This window comes from Gastrolobium bilobum, unplaced genomic scaffold (assembly GCF_033153095.1).
Source record: "Gastrolobium bilobum isolate Gb01-03AN ecotype WA unplaced genomic scaffold, APGP_CSIRO_Gbil_v1 utg6009, whole genome shotgun sequence".
Classification (NCBI taxonomy): Eukaryota; Viridiplantae; Streptophyta; class Magnoliopsida; order Fabales; family Fabaceae; genus Gastrolobium; species Gastrolobium bilobum.
This window is the reverse complement of record NW_026897914.1, coordinates 202,916-222,517: the sequence shown is the minus strand read 5'-3', so window position 1 is coordinate 222,517 and position 19,602 is coordinate 202,916. Positions and strand designations below refer to the sequence as shown.

Genomic DNA, 19,602 nt, shown 5'->3' with positions numbered 1-19,602 from the left:
TCTCTTGTTTTCTCATCAATCGCATGCCTTCATCTGTGCTCCACAATGACATTCCTCATAATCTATTGCTTCCAGATGTTCCTCTTTATCCTCTAACTCCACATGTCTTTGGTTGTACTTGTTTTGTTCATGATCTCACTCCTGGTAAGGATAAGTTAACATCCAAAGCCTTTCAGTGTATCTTTCTTGGTTATTCTCGTCTTCAAAAGGGTTATCGTTGTTATTCTCCCGACCTTAAGCGTTACTTAGTTTCCGCTGATGTCACTTTTCTTGATCAACAACCCTTTAATTCTATCCCATCTCAGATGTCACAGGTTGATCATGTACTTCCTGTCCCTTTTCTTGACTTGTCTTTGCCAGCTGCAGGTGCTTCTATTCCAGATGAGCAACCTATTGCTTCTATACCTGAGGACCGTCCACTTCTCACCTATCAGCGTCGCAAAACTGTGCCTCCTGTCGACTCGACTCTTGCTGACTCATCGCCCAATGCTGTTGCTTCTTCCCCTCCGGATCCTTCATCAGAGACTCTTCCCATTGCTCAAAGAAAATGTACACGTACTACTCGTAACCCTTATCCTCTTTATACCTTTTTGAGTTATGACCGTCTTTCTTCACCTCATTTCACCTTTGTTTCTAGTCTTTCTTCTATTTCTATTCCTAAGACCACATGTGAAGCACTTTCCCATCCAGGGTGGCGCCAAGCAATGCTTGATGAGATGACTGCACTTCATTCCAATGGCACTTGGGACCTTATTTCTGCTCCTCCAGAGAAGTCTATAGTTGGTTGTCGCTGGTTTTTTACTGTGAAAGTTGGACCTGATGGCCATATTGATCATCTCAAGGCACGTTTAGTTGCCAAGGGTTTTACTCAAATCTTTGGCCTTGATTATAGCGATACATTTTCTCCGGTCGCTAAGATGGCGTCAGTCCGCCTCTTTCTTGCCCTTGCTGCTGTTCGTCACTGGCCACTCCTTCAACTTGACATCAAAAATGCCTTTCTTTATGGTGATTTACAAGAAGAAGTTTACATGGAGCAACCACCTGGTTTTGTTGCTCAGGGGGAGTCTGGAAAGGTGTCATCTTCGGAAATCCTTAAATGGTCTCAAGCAGTCTCCTCGAGCATGGTTCAGTCGCTTCAGTTTTGCTGTTCAGGCGTTTGGCTTAATCCGCAGTAAAGTTGACCATTCTGTGTTTTATAGGATTACATCTCCTGATAAGTGTATCTATTTGTTAGTCTATGTTGACGACATCATTCTCACCGGAAGTGATCAAGACGGAATTCGTCAGTTAAAACAGCATTTGTTTAGTGCATTTCAAACAAAGGACCTTGGGAAGCTGCGTTACTTCTTGGGAATTGAGGTGGCGCAATCTAGACAGGGCATTTCTATTTGTCAAAGGAAGTATGCCCTGGATATCCTAGAAGAAACTGGTATGTTGGGGAGTAAACCAGTTGATACACCTATGGATCCTAATGTCAAGTTATTGCCCGGACAGGGGGAGCCGTTATCTGATCCTGGACGTTATCGGAGGCTAATTGGGAAGCTCAACTATCTTACTGTGACTAGGCCAGATATTTATTTCGCTGTTAGTACGGCTAGTCAGTTTCTTGATTCCCCTTGTGATTCACATTGGGATGCTGCTGTGAGGATCCTCCGATACATCAAAGGAGCACCAGGAAAAAGTTTGTTGTATTCAGATCAGGGAAATACAGAAATTTTTGGTTATTCAGATGCTGATTGGGCAGGATCACCCTCGGACAGGCGCTCTACTTCTGGCTATTGTGTCTTCTTTAGAGGAAACTTAATTTCGTGGAAGAGCAAGAAACAACCTGTTGTTGCTCGATCTAGTGCAAAAGCTGAGTATCGTGCAATGGCAAATGCTACCTGTGAGTTAGTCTGGTTAAAGCAGTTGATTCAGGAGCTTCATCTTTGTGAACAGAAACAACCCATGACACTCATCTGTGATAATCAAGCTGCGCTACATATATCCTCTAATCTTGTCTTTCATGAGAGGACCAAACATATAGAGATTGATTGTCACTTCATTCAAGAAAAGATTCAGTCAGGAGAAATCAAGACTGCTTTCGTCAACTCCTCTGATCAACTAGCGGATGTTTTCACTAAAGCTCTTAGAGGTCCTCGGGTTGAATACATTTGTAACAAGCTTGGTGCTCATAATATATAAGCACCAGCTTGAGGGGGAGTGTTAGAATATTAGATATGATATGATTAGATATGATTGGATTCCGTCTTATCCGTAAATATTCTGACTGTATTAGGATTAGGTTTGGGCCTTTCACTTAAGCCCATTAGGGTCTCTATATATTGTAACTCTCTGACACAAATCAATACAAAACATATTATTCTTCTATTATTTTATATTCAAGTGGTGTTAATAGTGCAGAAGTCCCACATTGAGTGTGTCTCTTGTATTCTTCAATTGGTTTGCTATATAATAGCACCAATGTTGTGTAGTTTAATACAACAAGGATTACTATTATTTCCTCTTGTATCTATAATATTCAACAGAGACATATGTCTCAATTGAATTCACAAGTCATCAACAAGCCTGTGGAGGTGTGGTGACCTAATCTAAGCGCCATAATGTGTAGGTGAATGGTCTACATGCAACTACAGTGCAATGTGAGTTTACAGTGGGTACAATACAAGAATTAGGAATATTAGATGCAGCTAGGACAGACAAACAGATTGGAGAGTGAGCACCTATGGTTGACTGCATCACAGACTTAGGAGACACCATGAGGTTTGGGAAACGATTCCAACAATCACAAGTATTTCTTCCAAGAGTACTTCCTAAGTTGCTGGGGATTTAACAAAACAGTCAGTACAGTTGAACTCATAATAATAGACAAAATTGTCACAAGCTAACCCACTAACACTTAACTAGGTTTTTAGTGATGGGGAGAACAAGCGGAAGATTGGTGAGTGAGAAGGACAGGTGAGAGTGTGGGTGAGGAAAGTGACGAGGAACCTATGGAAATAACAGGTAAACCTTAGCCATTACCCATAAGGATCTGATCATTGCCTCCAGATCAATGTGCTGAAGCAAATGCTGCGGATTGGCTGTGGCATGATTAGTGACTCCAGATTCAGCATTGTAGTTCTGATCAATGGAAGGCTCATGAGTTGTGTGAGGTAAGCCATAGGTGAATGTTGTGTTGCTGGAGCTGAGTAGGCTAGCTGTGTTGACTGACCAAAGGCAGTAGGTCCTGAGTGGCACTGAAGTGGCACGGGCGCACCTGAGGCAGATGCTGCCAAAGTGAGGCAGGGTATGGAGATGCAGTTGCGGTAGAGGTGAGTAGGCTGAATATGGCAGTGGAGGTTGATAGTGAGGAATAGGGACTGAAGTCTGAAAAGAGGTAAAAGCCAGATCGATCCGGTGGTAGCAAATCATGACATCATGTCCATATTTGTGACAAAGCTGACACTCAATGAAATTCCTGTAGCCGCCACATCTGTCTCAGCCAGAATGGTCTCCATTGTCAACATGGCACCATGACGAGATCGAAACCCATATGAAAGGAAAGGATTACCACATTGAAATTGTTGTGGATATAAGACATAGAAAATGAACCTCCAGAACCAGAACTAGGGGGAAAGGGTGCTTAGGCTTGCACCGATGGTGATTGAGATGCAGAAGTGCTGTGTGCCTAAGGATAACATTAGACTGCTTGCGTGTCAAATTAACATAGAGTGCGTCTAAGATAGGAATATGCTTTTGACTCTTGACTTTAGCTTCATGAGCTAGGAGCAGTGATTTGATCTCAGTCATTGTGTACGAATCAAGCCTACTGTTGATGATGGTGACTAATGCATTGTACTCGTCAGGGAGTCCCTCCAAAATGTCATCCAAATGTTTTTGAGGAAATAGCAGATAGTCAATTGAGATCAGGGAGACAATAATGGCTTTGATGTGTAGAAGGTACACCGAGATGGATTGAGAGCCTTTCTTGGTATTGCGCAACTTGGGTCAAAACTACTGCTCATTCGCTGGGTCTGAGAGTTGAAGAAGATGTGAATCTCATCCCACAACTGCCAGGAATGCACACAACCAACAACCTGGGGAAAGATTGAGTCTTAGAGAGAGTCACAAGAAGCCACGAAAAGAGCAACTGTTCTTGCTGCTCCCACCAAAGGTACTCATCATTGACACAGTCACGATCTCAATCTTCATCGGTGAAAAAATGCTGAGGAATCTATGGATTGACCAATATCTGTGGAGTCTATAACCTTTAATCATAGCCTCCATGTGCTGCTTCCATTCAAGAAAATTTTCTAATTCAGTTGAACAAAAACCACGTGTTAATCAAGGTGTGACAGCACCAAATTTGTAACAGCACCAATTTGGAAGGGATTTGGTGAGGAAGTCATAACTGGACTGAATCAAGCTCTTGATAACGTAGACAAGAAAATGTAGGAAACAATACGAAAATGAATGAAAACTAGCAGAGAGAAATTTAGAGCTTGGCTCTGAAAACTGAGATTTATATTTCTGATATATAAACTGCTTCACAGTTTCAAGTATTTTAATGGCTCCTACATTCGGTTGAACAGATGGAGAAAACTGTTTCTACTGAATTCAGCAGCAGTTACTAACTGACAGTATGTCAGAGTTAGTCATGTCAAAGTTCTTATATTTGTTACAATCTACTAACTAGCTACTCATACATTCTCTAACACAAACATGCATTGTTTGTTACCCTTTACTGCCCCAAGAATTCATAAAGATGGGATAGATTTTCATCATGTTATTTTTCCCTTGAAACAAAAAGCTTTATTGGCAACTTGGCAGTGGTAGTGATTGATTCTGAGTTGTTTTTTTAGTTTTTAATTTTTTTATATGTTAGGGTGGGAAGGATATTTGTAAGCCGATACTAAGTCTTGCTTTTTTGGGCATACAAGATAGTTGTTTAGTATCCAAACATTTTCAATGGGGAAAAAAAAACTGATTCCAAACTTTCGTTTTTTTGTTACCCTTCTTGCCCCAAGATTTCAAAAAGATGAGATAGATTCTCATCATTTTTTTTTTTCTTAATGATCATTATCTATGACAAACTTGTAAGTGGTTGATTCTGACTTTTTTGTTTTTTGTTTTTTGTTTTTTGTTTTTTGTTATATGTTGGGGTGGGAAGGATCTTTGTCAAGCTGATTCTAAATCTTTCTCTATGCAATGGTCCCTGCTTTTACCGACTAGTGATGTGCTACAACCAAGGTATGGTCAGAGCATTCTTCCTGCGTTTATGAATTCAAACTTTGACTGTAATTTTTCTTTCCATTTGCTTTGTTTTGTTGTCTTCTAATTATAATTGTTTATTTTGCATATTTGTAGGATGCGTGATGCAACTTTAATGACATGCTTGCTATTTGATCCTTGCATGAAGGTAATGACTCTGTTGTTGATATTTATGTATAGCTGCCTCACTTTTTGTTGTGCATTTCACCTTATGTGTCAGTGTTTGCCCAACATAATTTTCTACTTTTAAATTCAAGGGTCACAATTTTATTTTATTTTTGATATTTTACAGGTTTGAGACATGTTCTATGTTGTTATTGGGGCTTGTTATAGTTATCTAATAGGAATTATTAGAGTATACAACTGTATAATACCATTGTGTACTGTGCATCTCTAACTTGTGTATCTGTGCAGAGTCAGCTCTGAGGCTGTTATAACAGTTGTCAGGTTTGATTGTCTGTTAGTTAAGTAACTGTTAGAGACAGTTACATGTATATAAAAGGATGTACTCATGCTGTAAACAATTAAGAGAGTTATTCATTCTGTTGGTGATCAGTTCCTGATTTCTTTTCTACCCTGTTTTTTAGCAATAGACAAGTTCCTTATTTTGAGCTTGGATTTCAGAAACAGTGGCAGAATTTGTTCCTGATTTCTTAACAAAATCTGTTCCTGATTTCGTAGAGCAATGGCAGACAATTTTTTTATGTACAACTAGGTGTAGCTACTTGTCCTATTTTTTAGGCCTAGATTGGGGTACAGTTTTTACCCTAATTCTATACATACCGCCATCTTGTCATCAACAATATAAGGAAAATACAATATTTTCTTGATGGCATCGGACCATCGATCATAGTCGCTTCATCCATGGCAAATGATCAAAGGCCATGTCCTCCCTATCACTGGCCATAAACAGATGACCAAAACTTCATCCAATGGGGCAGATTCGTTTGGATATTTCTCCAAAAAAGGGAAAGGAAGAGTACATCACTGGTGATGCCAAACAAACGAAGCCTTGAGAATTGCCTCTCTTTTTTTTTTTTCTATTTTTTTTTTGTACATAGAGAATTGCCTTTTGATGTCATGGATGCTGAACACAATGACCAACGAGATCGAAGAGAACATCATGCATTACAACACTGCCAAAGAGATCCGCGGTGCACCAAAGGGGACTTATTCAAATGTGGATAACACCTCTACCATCTTTGGAATCAAGAGCCTGCTTCATGACCTACAGCAAGCTGACTCCACTGTCATTGAATATTTCAACACCCGTACTCAATATTGGCAGCAACTTGAAATTTACAAAGAGAACAAATGGAAGTGCCTTGAAAACAAGAAGCAATACAAAAACTTTGTGGAAATAGACATGATCTACAAGTTCTTAGTTGGAATATAAGAACCTTGATGAAGTCCGTGGGAGGATATTGGAACCAAACTACCGCCTAAGGTTCAAGTTGTATTTTTCAAGGTAAGAAGGGAAAAAGGAGGAGTATAATCATGTCAGGAAGCTCAGAAAGCTTAGCCGAAGAAGCCAAACAGAATCAGTCCAATTAGCCTCACTTCCAACAGAAGAAAAATATACCTTGGAGTGAGCACTGCTTGAAGATTGGCTATAGGTTACGTGCTAGTTCATTGATGGGAAACCAGAAAATACAAAATTGTCTCGTGGAAGGGGGCATTGTGGCAATACAACCTCGAGATATACTTGAAACAGACAAGATAAGTGCTAATCCTAAAGCAGAACCCTTTAGAAAGGGGCAGATGGAACTACTGCATAAACTACTTCAACAAATGATGCAAAATGCTTGACCAAGTATTGGTACGTCTATAGCACAAAAATGTAATCCTTTATGTTGAAATTATAGGGATTTAGGGATAGAGGGACAAAGGATAAAGAGAATAAAGATTGAATATTATGTGTTATGGTGTGATATAAAAGAGAAATTAATAAACCCTATCTGTACTGAATAGGGAATTCCTAAAATAAAAAACAAATAATAAAATATAAGGAAATAAGGAAACTATTCCTAAGAGATCATCTAGGATACTCTAAACAATTTTAAAATATAATTAGGATATTATACTATATTTTCTACATGGTTTGGATGCTGATAAGGAAAGAATAACATCTTGGATCATAGATTTAGAATACCATCACAATGGTTCTGGTTATTAATATTTGTACCTTTGTCATTATTTCCATTTTCTATAACCCGAGGTTTTAGCTCCTAACCTTGTACCCAAATTGGTTGATCCAAATCATACTCGGGTCAGAATCATTTGACCAATCACTTTAAGAGAATCCACTAAGTTGCATTGTGATATCTCTATATACCTTTTTGATACCATGTAAAGAATCTTGGGATACACCACCCCAAAAGCTAGCTCAAAGAGTGGGAGTGCCCAAGGCCTTATAAACTCCACATTAGTTGCTCATACAACCAATGTGGGACTATATATCTCAACACGCCCCCTCTCACGAGAGCCTTTTGGGCTAGAAACATGGATATTGCACAGGCCCAATTTTTGGTTTATCTTTTGTGCTTTTTTTTATTCTTAATTCCACTTTAAAGTGGGGGGCCGTGAGAATCGAACTTGTGACCTTTTAGTCATTCAAGCTCTGATACCATATTGAAAAAGGTTTTTGTTGAGATATATAAAACCATTAATGTAGCTTCACCCACCAGCTTAAGCTTTTGGGTTGAATTGGTTCTTTACATGGTATCAGAGCCTCGTGTCCCGGGTTCGATCATCACCGCCCCCCACTTTCTTTCAAGTGGAATTTCTTTCTTCGCACAGGTAGGTGAGCCTGTGCATTGTCCACCCTTCAAGCTCAGTGGGCTTTCGTGTGAGGGGGCGTGTTGAGATATATAAAACCATTAATATAGCTTCACCCACCAGCTTAAGCTTTTGGGTTGAATTGGTTCTTTACATTGGGATTTTTTTGTTTTTTGTTTTTATTTTTTTTTCACCCGTATCCCAAGCTTTTGAGCCTCACCGTCCCCCGCTTTAAAAAAGTGGAATTAAAAATAAAAATAAAAAGCACAAAAGGTAAACCAAAAATGGGCCTGTGCAATTTCCACGCTTCTAGCCTAAAGGGCTCTTGCGTAAGGGGGCGTGTTGAGATATATAGTCCCACATTGATTGGATGGGCAACTAATATGACCTTTATAAGGCCTTGGGCACTCCCACCCCTTGAGCTAGCTTTTGGGGTGGTGACCTCAAGGTTCTTAACATGGTATCTAGAGCCTAACAAGAGGAATCTTAATCCGTTTAACTTAGTTCTATTTTTCCATAATTTCAATATGGTTATAGAGAGATATCACCCTCCTTGAGGGTTTCCCGTTGCTATTTTTTTTCGGGTTTTTCTTAGTATGCTCTGTGACTGCAGCTTAGACTGATCTGTCACATCAGAAAAGAATGATCCTTGGGAAGTTGTTGGGTTGACCACCGTTGTCGTTGACCGACCACCGTTGACCGCGTCGTCCACCGTTGACAGCCGTCTCCGGCGACTTTTCCGATGACTTTCCGGCGACTTTTTCGGCGATCCACCACCGTCTCCGACGACTTTTCTGACGACCCACCGCCTTCTCCGGCGACTTTTCCGATTCCGCGAAGCTTTGTTTTTCTTTAATCTTCTTTCTTCCCAAGATGGCCATCTTGAGGGGGAGCACTGTCCACACCGTCCATGTTGCCGATGGTCATTTCAGCACAATTGTCTTTGCCGATGATAATTCCGGCACTGTTTAGAAGTTCCTCTTAAGGGGGAGCAGTGTCCATGTTGCTGATGGTCATTCCAGCACAATTGTCTTTGCCGATGATAATTCCGGTACTGTTTAGAAGTTCCTCTTAAGGGGGAGCACTGTCCATGTTGCTGATGGTCATTCCAGCACAATTGTCTTTGCCGATGATAATTCCGGCACTGTTTAGAAGTTCCTCTTAAGGGGGAGCACTGTCCATGTTGCTGATGCCGGCATCTTCCATGTTGATGTTCATTTCGACGCCATTTTTAGCACATTGTTGATTTTTGGTTTCTCATTTAGGAGATTTATTTTGATGTTATGTTACTTGGTCTTTCTTGTAATAAGCTTGTAGCATAGTCAAGGGGAAACCACGGCTGCTCACCAACTGTTAAATGAAATGTCTGAGAGGGATCTTGATGCTGATGTCCTGGTCAGCTCAGTTGTCTTTGCTGATGATAATTTCGGCACCATCTATGCTCTGATGTCCATTCCAGCACTGTCTCTTTATCAGCTCTTCAGACTGATGGTCTTTCCAGTTGATTTGTTGTACTTAGTCATTTCATTTCGTTGATGTAACATTGTTGTTTTTGGTTCCTAATGGGAGTATTATTTATGTATCAAGCTTGTAGCATATGATCTATATGCTACAGCTTGAGGGGGAGTGTTAATAGTGTAGAAGTCCCACATTGAGTGTGTCTCTTTGTATTCTTCAATTGGTTTGCTATATAATAGCACCAATGTTGTGTAGTTTAATACAACAAGGATTACTATCATTTCCTCTTGTATCTATGATATTCAACAGTATGGTATTGGAATTTTCTTCTTCACTCAACATGTGACGAGTCTTCATGTTGTTACAGCCATTCCAATCTATTAGGTACTATTATGCTAGACCACGTGGCAATTATGAGTAAGGGTTGCAAGAGGGACTAGGGTTGTAGCAATCTTGCCTATGTAGCATGCAAGAAGGGCGCAAAGGAAGGGGAAACAGTTAGACGCAAAAATAAAAGGGAGCGAAAGATTAGGGGAGAGGACATCCTGTCATTGAGTGAGTTTTGGGAAGGAATATTTGTGGACCTTTAAAGTTCTAGTGTTCTATCTTTTTTTTTCTTTGTTTTGAGTGATTTGGATTTTTTTAATTAGGGTTTATCCTTATACTTGCGTAATACAACACCTAGTTCCTATCAATTGGTATTAGTTTATTAGAGCTCTCGTGATCCGAGTTCGATCCTCACTGCCCCCCGCTTTCTAGTGGAATTAGGTAAGCACAAGATAGAACCAAAAAATGGGTCTTTGTAATATTTACACTTCAAGCCCATAGGGCTCTTGTATGAGGGGGTGTGTTAGAGAAGAAATATAATAAAAAAACCATTGATTGAGCCTTCACTTACAAGTTTGAGCTTTTGGGTTGAATTGGTTATTTACATGATCCTAGGAGCTATTTGTATTTGGATCAAGAATGGAGAAGCAAATTCTTGAACAACTGTGGAAGATGCTTGAGAGTTTAAGAAAGGAATACTAGGAGAAACAAACAGAGATTCTAGTGTTTGGAGGAGATAATGCATATGGGTGGCTATTTTGCCTCGAGTCACACTTTGACATGAAAGGAATGAATAAAGGTAAGCTGCAGCTGGATGTGAAAGCTCTAGAAGGATGTGCCTACAATTAGTACTAGTGGTGGGAGATTTGCAATCCTAAGGAAACTTAGGATAGTTTTTATCATACTCATGTTAAAAACTCAAGTGTTTTTAACATGAGTATGTTTCAAATCTACAATTATGTGTTTGGGATGAGGAAGCAGAACCAGAACCTTTAAATTTAGAAATAAAGATGTAGAGTAATTTTGTGTTGGGGAAGTTGGAGTTCATAAAAGGAGAGGAGGAAACTAAGGAGTTCGCTAGGGGGAGTGCAGATGATTGGAGAACTTTTAGAGATAAGAGAGAAAACATAAGTGCCTGATGAAGAGGAGATTGAAACCAAGAAGGGAAAGAAAACCCAAAAGGAAATTGTGATGGGAGATGGAAATCTTCCACTGTTTCTTGCAATGAAGGAGTTTAGAAGAAAGAGGAGCTCACAATGAGTGATGCGAAAGGAGAAGAGCTCATGAGTTTAATGAGTGATGTTGAGTTTAATGAGTTTACTGAACACGGATACTTGTACTACGGCTGACGGGACCCCTATAGCTAATACTCAGGAAGAGATGGGAGTTATGATGGGGTGGAATTACAAAATTTGGATCAATTTTTTAACCTAATTAGTGAGACCCAAAATACTGAGTGACATTGGTTTTTTTTCTCTCTCTATCTCTTGTGTAAAGATTGAGCTTGTGAGGCCATGATTATGTCTAAACTAATTATAACTATAACATCTAGTCCTCCAACTAGTCATTTTTTGGAATTATAGGGATCATTAATGGTTCCAAAATCTTCTATTCTTACTTACTTCTATAAACTATGTCTGTATTTGAGTTTCAAATACATGGCTAGTCAAAGAAAACATAATGATGGCTTGATTTCGTTTTATGTCGTCGAAGGTTTAACTCATGCGATTTTGTGGTGGCAGTGGATCCAACAAATTAAATTCTTAAAGGCCAGTGCTTGATAAGTATTAATCCTTCAACACCTTTATGGGTGTTTTTTATGGTCATGGAGGCTGGAAGCAAGCAGTTGAGATTGTGTAGAGGTGCACTTTGGAAATATGGAACTTGATTAAGGCTTATGGGTAGGATTTGCGTAAGGTGATTGCTGTCAACCTTAGACTTTACATGCATGTAAATTTGGAGAGCTTACTTAGAATGGATTCATTGGTCTCAAGATTTAATATCACTCTTTGAGGATGAGTTTGCTTACATAATGTCCTTGGACTTGGACTACATACTGTTTCAATCATCCTCCAAAGCTCCAATGTTTTTGTCTAGTGGACGATATCTAGTTTTAAATTTAATTATTCCATCCAGCATCATTCCTGAAATTAATGTGGCTACAAACTTACAATATCTGCAAGGATTAGCTAATGCAGAGATACTCATTTGCCTTCTGAGTAGTTTTGGGCTTGCTATGAGGTTGATAGGCCGTATTGAACATTGGAAAAAAGGGATTACAATCCACAGAATTTAGAGAATACCTTCTCTATCCTTAAAATATTCAGATGGTCATGATCAAACTTTTGTTATGTACTTTTCATTAGAATTGGAGCAAAGCAAGTCCTTAAAAGGGTCAACTAAATTTTTGTCTTCAGTGAAGATATTTTGTTTGTTGCCGAAACATTATGTTATTTGACAACTTGTGGAATTGCGTGATAATAACTCCAAAATGTTGCTTATAATCGGACTACATATGTTAGAAGCCTCTCATTATGAGCCAAAAGTTTTAGGGTTTGAGCAACTTCTAGGTCACGAGGTCTGGGACACTTGTGACTCCTTTGCATGTTTATTTGGAATGGTTTTTCCGTTGTTCTTATCCTTTTAACATTTGCTGATAATTATAGCAAAATATTCTCCCAGTTATGTTGTGGGAGTCGATGAAGACCAATGGGATTGCAATGGAAATTATTACACTTCATGCATAAGTTGGTCTTTATATTTCAGGCAGTGGGACCCCAGGTGGTTTTTTGGTGGCTGTATTTTTCCAAACTTTCACTTTGACGACAACGTGAATCTTTTTTGGGGGAGTATTGTTAGACACTCCAATGCTTGACCATGTGGGAATTATGAGTAACTGGCAAAAGAAGGATTTGTGGTTATAACGACCTTGCCTACATGGCAAGTTGGGAAGGAAGTGGAAACAAATGGTAGCAAAGATAAAAGGGAGGGAAAGGTAGGGGAGAAGACATCCTATCATTAAGTGAGCTTTGGGGCCTTTGGTCAAGTAGGTTTGCATGCCCTCAAAGTTTTGCAATGTTCTATCTTTAATTTTCTTGTTTTGTGAGTGATTTTGATATTTTTAATCAGGGTTTGTCGCTTTTCCTTTGTAATAAAACATACATGTCCTACCACGATCCCTTCTAATAAACTCTTTGGCATTTTCTCTAATTCCTTTCTTGCATCTCCATTTAGCCCCCTACTATCTTTACTTAATACAACATGAAGCTCATAGTAAATTGTTGGCATTGTTATGTTACTTAATAAGGTTGTTTATGTTATCTAGGTACGTATGGCTTCTGCATCGACGCTAGTGGCAATGTTGGATGGTCCTTCTTCCATTTTCTTACAAGTAGCAGAATATAAGGAATCTAGCAAATTTGGATCTTTTACTGCACTCTCAAGCTCCCTTGGGCAGATTTTGTTGGAACTTCATAGAGGTATCTAAAACATTTGTAGTATCTTATTGCATTAGGTCGTTGTTTAGAAACATCTCTTATTGTGCTTCTATTTTTTTTTAATTATTGACTCTTCATTATTTATATTTTGCTCAAATTTTACACTTTTGTCCATTTTCTCTGATGTAGGTATTCTTTACTTAATACAACATGAAGCTCACGGTAAATTGCTGGCATTGTTGTTCAAGATTTTCAGGCTTGTGATATTATCTACGCCGTATGTTTCTTTGCTTCCAGTGCTATCTTTTCTGTCGTTTTGGTTGTGTTTAATAACAAGGAAACAAGAGGCAAATAGTTAAATCTGTGTGTTCCAATAGCACAACAGAGATTCTATTTTATAGACTGAACATAACAATTTCATAAGACTAATTTAATGATGTGGGACTTCTTAACAACCTATTTAAAATGTTTCTAATAAGTTTTAATTGCATTGGAAAGTTTTTCTTTTTTCTTTCTTTTGTGCTCTTATAAATTAATAGGAGAGTCTTACTATCTAGGTTATTGCTTTTCATGGTACTCCTATGCTATTATGTTTGGAGCCAATAATATTCGGTTTCATTTGAAATTCCTTATGAGGTTGAATATGATAGTATAACTGACATCGAAGGTATTAGTGGGACTGAGAACTCAAGTCATCAATAGTTTTGCCAACTTAGCAACTGGTATGATGCTTTGATAGGAAGGTATGATGGAGGAGGATATTAAAGATTTTGAGGCCTTAGTAGCCCAAGCTGTTAATGTCAGCGAGGAACAATTACTGGATTACTTCTTGGCCTACAATCAAAAATAAAATATAGCGTACAATGATGTGACCGAAAGGATGTCTTTTGAGTCGTGGATCTTGCATGTGACGTATAGGAAGAGTTGAGAACACCATGTGGTTATGATGGGTTACAATATTGGGACCCTAGCGGTGGAAGTTGTTTTCTTGGAGGAGGAAACATTGTCCAAAGAACGGGTAATGCCCTTGCACCTAGCTCATTTTTTGTGGCGGTCACAATAGAGCACTCGAAAGCGAGTGCAAGCAATGATAGAGGAATAGGGGGGATAAATCCTTGTAAATAGGCTTGGTCAACAAGCCCACACGCGGAGGAGGAGGCTGACATTAACTTTGCTCATATTCTAGTAACTAAGCATATTGAGGTAGGTTGAGTTTTCGTAAAGGAGAAACTTGACAGTGGCCTAATCACCACAACATATGTTCCTTTGTAGCTATAACTAGGAGATATGTTAACTAAAGCATTTCCTACATAAAGGTTTTAGGATTTCACTAACAAGACGAAAATGATAGTATTTATTTGACCGCATGAGGGAGAATATTATAGTAGTATGTATATGTAAGAAACCGATATGAACTTAAAAAAAATTGTAGAAGAAAATGTTAATATATATGATATCTAAGCTATATCAAAGGCATGTAAACCAAAAAATACAATGGGAATAACCTAAATCGGACATAAGTGTTCTAGAGGTCTGAATTCTCCTTCTCTCTCTGTTCCTATTTAATTCTTTCTTACCTAAACTCTCTTCATCCCTTCCTATGTTTTCCGGTTCCAATTATGTTACAACTAGTATTCCTGCCTAAAGTCCAGTTAAACACATTCGTTGCCTTGCCCATGACTCTTATCCCCAGCTTTCCTCCTAGTGTACTCCTTAGGCCTAACAATACTCCTCCCAAAGCTTCCATTTTTTCTTCAAGGTAAGGATTTGGTCGTGAACTCCCTCCTCTGGGGTCTCATTGCTTGAAACGTTGTGACCCGTATATGCCAGAAGCATAGTAACTTCCACTAGAATCTTGCTATTCTTTTGCAACTCCATCATATGGCTATGTGAAGAATCTTGTATGAATTGGAAACCTAGCCTTCCATAGAGTCATGATAGTCCTGTGTGCTACATCATCACGAGCAGCCTTGACTAGGTGCCTAATTTCATCTAATAGTTCATTGACTAAAACACCCAAAAATGGTAGGGGGTCCAACTTCTTCAGATTTGAACTACTGGTATCAAACTATCAGAGCTTTTGTGATCAAGTGATCACGAGTTTGGTTCTCACGGCCTTCATTCTATTAGTAAATAATTAATTATTATGGAGTTTCGTAGCATAAATAGGTAGGCCCTTACGTTGTCCATCTTTCAAGCCCAATGAGATATTGTATGTGGGGACGTGTGAGAGAAATATAATATAAAATGTTAAACCATAAATGTACCTTAATAGTTTATGCTTTTAGATTGAAATGGTTCTTTACCATTACAATTGATTTTATTTCCCAACTCTCTCTTTACTTAATTCTTTCCTACAACTCTTAACTCCCTTCATCCCTTTTCTTGTTTTTGGATCCCCGTTCTCTTAAAACTAGTTTTCCCACCTAAAGTCTAGTCACGCCCATTCCTTGCTCTTCCTATGACTCAAATCTCCTGCACTTTTCCTGGTATACAATTTGATGATAGGTGGTGTCCTAACATAGTCCCACATCTTTTACTATTCTATACTTCATAATATTCACTGTATATCATTGTAATTATCGTAAATATTTTGTTTCCATAGTTTAGTCATTATTTTAGGCACATAATTATTTAGTCAGGTCTATATAATAATATAGACCGAACTTATGTATAATATCAACATCAACACTACCTTTATCCCAAATTATTTGGGGTTGGTGATAGATGAACCCAAATGAAAGGTATGAAGGGATAAAAATAATAATAAATAAAATAATATATATATATAAGTAAAAATAAAAGCGGTGTAAAAATAAAATGAATAAATAAAATAAGAAAAGAAGAGGAAGAAGAAGATGGGGAAGATGGGAAAGGGGAAAAGAGATAAAGGAAAAGAAGGGGGTAAGGAAGAAGAGGGGGGAGATAAAGAGGAAAAGGACTAAAAAGAGACCATCTGGAACATAGGATTATCAACGGGTCTAACCCTCCACCATGTATAATATCATTCAGAAAAATAATATTTAGTATTTCCAAATTTATTTATTCATGTATTTCCTTTTGTATTTTGAATGTGCTCTTGTTAAGAGGCTTTCCTGGCTGTTGACACAGGTTTTTCAATATTCAGTATTTTTTTTTTTTTTTGATAACAGTATTCAGTATTTTAGGATGTGCATTAAATTACTGTTTTGACAGATATTCAAGAATGCCACCAAATTTGTTGCCTACTGTTGTTACATCTCTTAGGACAAGGATTGAAGAAGGGTTTTGGTTCAGAAGTGACCAGAATAGTCTGCTGGTTAGTTGTATGATCGTCCTAAGTTCTGTTGTCCCTCTGTGGCAGTAATATGTGTGTATGACATTGACCTGTGTTATCAGGCTGCTGCTCTTGGTTGCTTGACATTAGCTTTGTGTACCTCACCATCCTCTGCTCAAGTAAGGAAGATGCTCCATGAGGAGGTTTCTTCAGGTAACTTTTATAGCACTCTTGATATCGAAAATGATTGACTAAATTATCACTTAAAATTAAAGAAATAGTCTAAAATCTGAGCTCAACTGTTTCATAATTCATGCCTCTAAATGTTAATTATTTTTTATGAAGATTCATTCATTCTTATTTTATTTTTTGCGTAAGTCTTATATTTGATTTTATGTATATTTTTTATTTTCATTTGAGTGTTTTATTTATTTTGATGGAGAGAGATACATAATTCCATACCTGACTTATAGTGCATATGATCTGATATTTGTTTCTGCATTGTTTACTTGGATTGGTGCCTTATTGATAAAGAAGGAAGGTGATTAGAAAGTCAGTTTGAAGTAAAAGAGAAGGAAGGGGAAAGAGGGAAAGGGGGGGTTGTTTAAGGGATTGTGAGGGAATCTCATAAGAAGGTAGTAAAGGGTTTTTATAACTTTTATTTGGAGGTTGTTCCAACATTACGGTTATTAGTCTTACTAAGCTTGGGCTTGTACCAATGGTGCTAGTATTTGACCAAATTATAACTATTAGCTAAATATAACTTTACCTCTAACTGTACCTATATTGGTAGCTGTCAGTTAAACTGAAAGCTGAGACATGTGCTCAGTATAGAGAACCTAATACAAACCAGCCACTCCACTCCAGTGATCTAGATTGGTTATGCATATATAGCAGCAGATGTTAGTGTATTAGTCAACTATTGTTATGACTCTAGTTAATACTTAATAGCTGTTAATGTATTAGTCAACTATTGTATTAGTGTATTAGTTTGTTGTACTTAATGTATCCGTCCTGCCCAAGGATTCTAAACTTATCCCTTATATCCTCCATGTGTTCCATGAGTATCATAGTAGAAATTCGATGGACTCTCTAAGCAATAGACATGTTTTCTCTCAATTCTATGTTTCATCCTAAATTGATGCAAAAATTGTCTGTTAGGGGAAAGTTGAAGATTTGGAATATTAAGGTCAGGAGGATTAAGGGTCCACACATGAATATTTTGTAGAGTCCTACTCTTTAGAATGATTTTGACACAATTCTTCTAGCTGATTATTGTAAAGAACCAATTCAACTCAAAAGCTTAAGCTGGTGGGTGAAGGCTTTTTAATAGTTTTATATATCTCAACACGCCCCCTCACAAGAGAGCCCATTGGGCTTGAAGTGTGGACAATGCACAGTCCTACCTACCTCTGTGAAGAAAGAAATTCCACTAGAAAGAAAGTGAGGGGCAATGAGGATCGAACTCGGTACACCGAGGCTCTGATACCATGTAAAGAACCAATTCAACCCAAAAGCTTAAGCTGATGGGTGAGGTTATATTAATGGTTTTATATATCTCAACACGCCCCCTCATAAGAGAGCCCACTGGGCTTGAAGAGTGGACAATGCACAGGCCCACCTATCTGTGCAAAGAAAGAAATTCCACTAGAAAGAAAGTGGGGGGCGGCGAAAATCGAACTCGGGACATGAGGCTCTGATACCATGTAAAGAATCAATTCAACCTTAAAGCTTAAGCTAGTGGGTGAAGGCTTTTTAATGGTTTTATATATCTCAACAATTATAGTTGGAAGAAAAAATCTAGAATAAGTTGGGTGAGGTTGCAAAGTGATGCTAACTCTAGTATCTTGTATTGGGTGGCTACTGGAAAGAATTAGGAAAAATGTGATGGAGTTAGATGTTGACAAAAAACACAGTGAATGATTCAAACTCGAGCTGATGAAATCACAACTCTTCCTTCTGAATGGAGTTGCAGTGAAATTCTGAAACCTAGTCACGTATAGGCCCTTACATAAGTATTTTGATCATTACCATGGATATACTTGTCTAGGTTCATTTTCAGGATATAGACCAATTCATTTTCTGGTTTCAATCATTGTATATACTTGTCTAGGTTTATTGTATATTGCTCCCTTTTTGGTTAAAAAATCAACCCTCCATTGTGTAGTTGACACACTAGGAATTAGTTAAATGTAAAAGAATACGTTGTGTATTGATCTGTGTCAGGGAGTTACAATATATAGAGATCCTAATGGGCTTAAGTGTAAGGCCCAAACCTAATCCTAATACAGTCAGAATACAGTCAGACTATTTACGGATAAGACAGAATCCAATCATATCTAATCAAATCTAATCATATCATATCTAATATTCTAACACTCCCCCTCAAGCTGGTGCGTATATATTATGAGCACCAAGCTTGTTACAAATGTATTCAACCCGAGGACCTCTAAGAGCTTTAGTGAAAACATCTGCTAGCTGATTAGATGAGTTGACAAAAGCTGTCTTGATTTCTCCTGACTGAATCTTTTCCCGAATGAAGTGACAATCAATCTCTATATGTTTGGTCCTCTCATGAAAAACAGGATTAGAGGATATATGTAGCGCAGCTTGATTATCACAGATGAGTGTCATGGGTTGTTTCTGTTCACAAAGATGAAGCTCCTGAATCAACTGCTTTAACCAGATCAACTCACAGGTAGTATTTGCCATTGCACGATACTCAGCTTCTGCACTAGATCGGGAAACAACAGGTTGTTTCTTGCTTTTCCATGAGATTAAGTTTCCTCCGAAGAAGACACAATAACCAGAAGTAGAGCGTCTGTCCGAGGGTGATCCTGCCCAATCGGCATCTGAGTAACCACAAATTTCTGTATTTCCCTGATCCGAATACAACAAACCTTTTCCTGGTGCTCCTTTGATGTATCGGAGGATCCTCACAGCAGCATCCCAATGTGAATCACAAGGGGAATCAAGGAACTGACTGGCCGTACTGACAGCGAAAGAAATATCTGGCCTAGTCACAGTAAGATAATTGAGCTTCCCAATCAGCCTTCGATAACGTCCAGGATCAGATAACGGCTCCCCCTGTCT

At 38.4% G+C, this 19,602-nt stretch overlaps 1 protein-coding gene across 4 annotated transcripts in view; it reads left to right on the top strand.

The window, feature by feature from the left end:
- The window catches only part of LOC133311395 (uncharacterized), a 67,896-nt gene that overhangs the window by 16,068 nt on the left and 32,226 nt on the right, over positions 1-19,602 (top strand). For 3 of the 4 annotated variants that reach the window (XM_061512438.1, XM_061512437.1, XM_061512440.1), the window contains 6 exons: positions 5,153-5,232; positions 5,350-5,401; positions 13,142-13,295; positions 13,443-13,530; positions 16,449-16,551; positions 16,632-16,722. In XM_061512438.1, coding sequence (XP_061368422.1) covers positions 5,153-5,232; positions 5,350-5,401; positions 13,142-13,295; positions 13,443-13,530; positions 16,449-16,551; positions 16,632-16,722 — 568 coding nt within the window. Of the gene's footprint in view, positions 1-5,152; positions 5,233-5,349; positions 5,402-13,141; positions 13,296-13,442; positions 13,531-16,448; positions 16,559-16,631; positions 16,723-19,602 lie in introns of all 4 variants that reach the window. The other variant, XM_061512439.1, reaches the window with a different exon arrangement.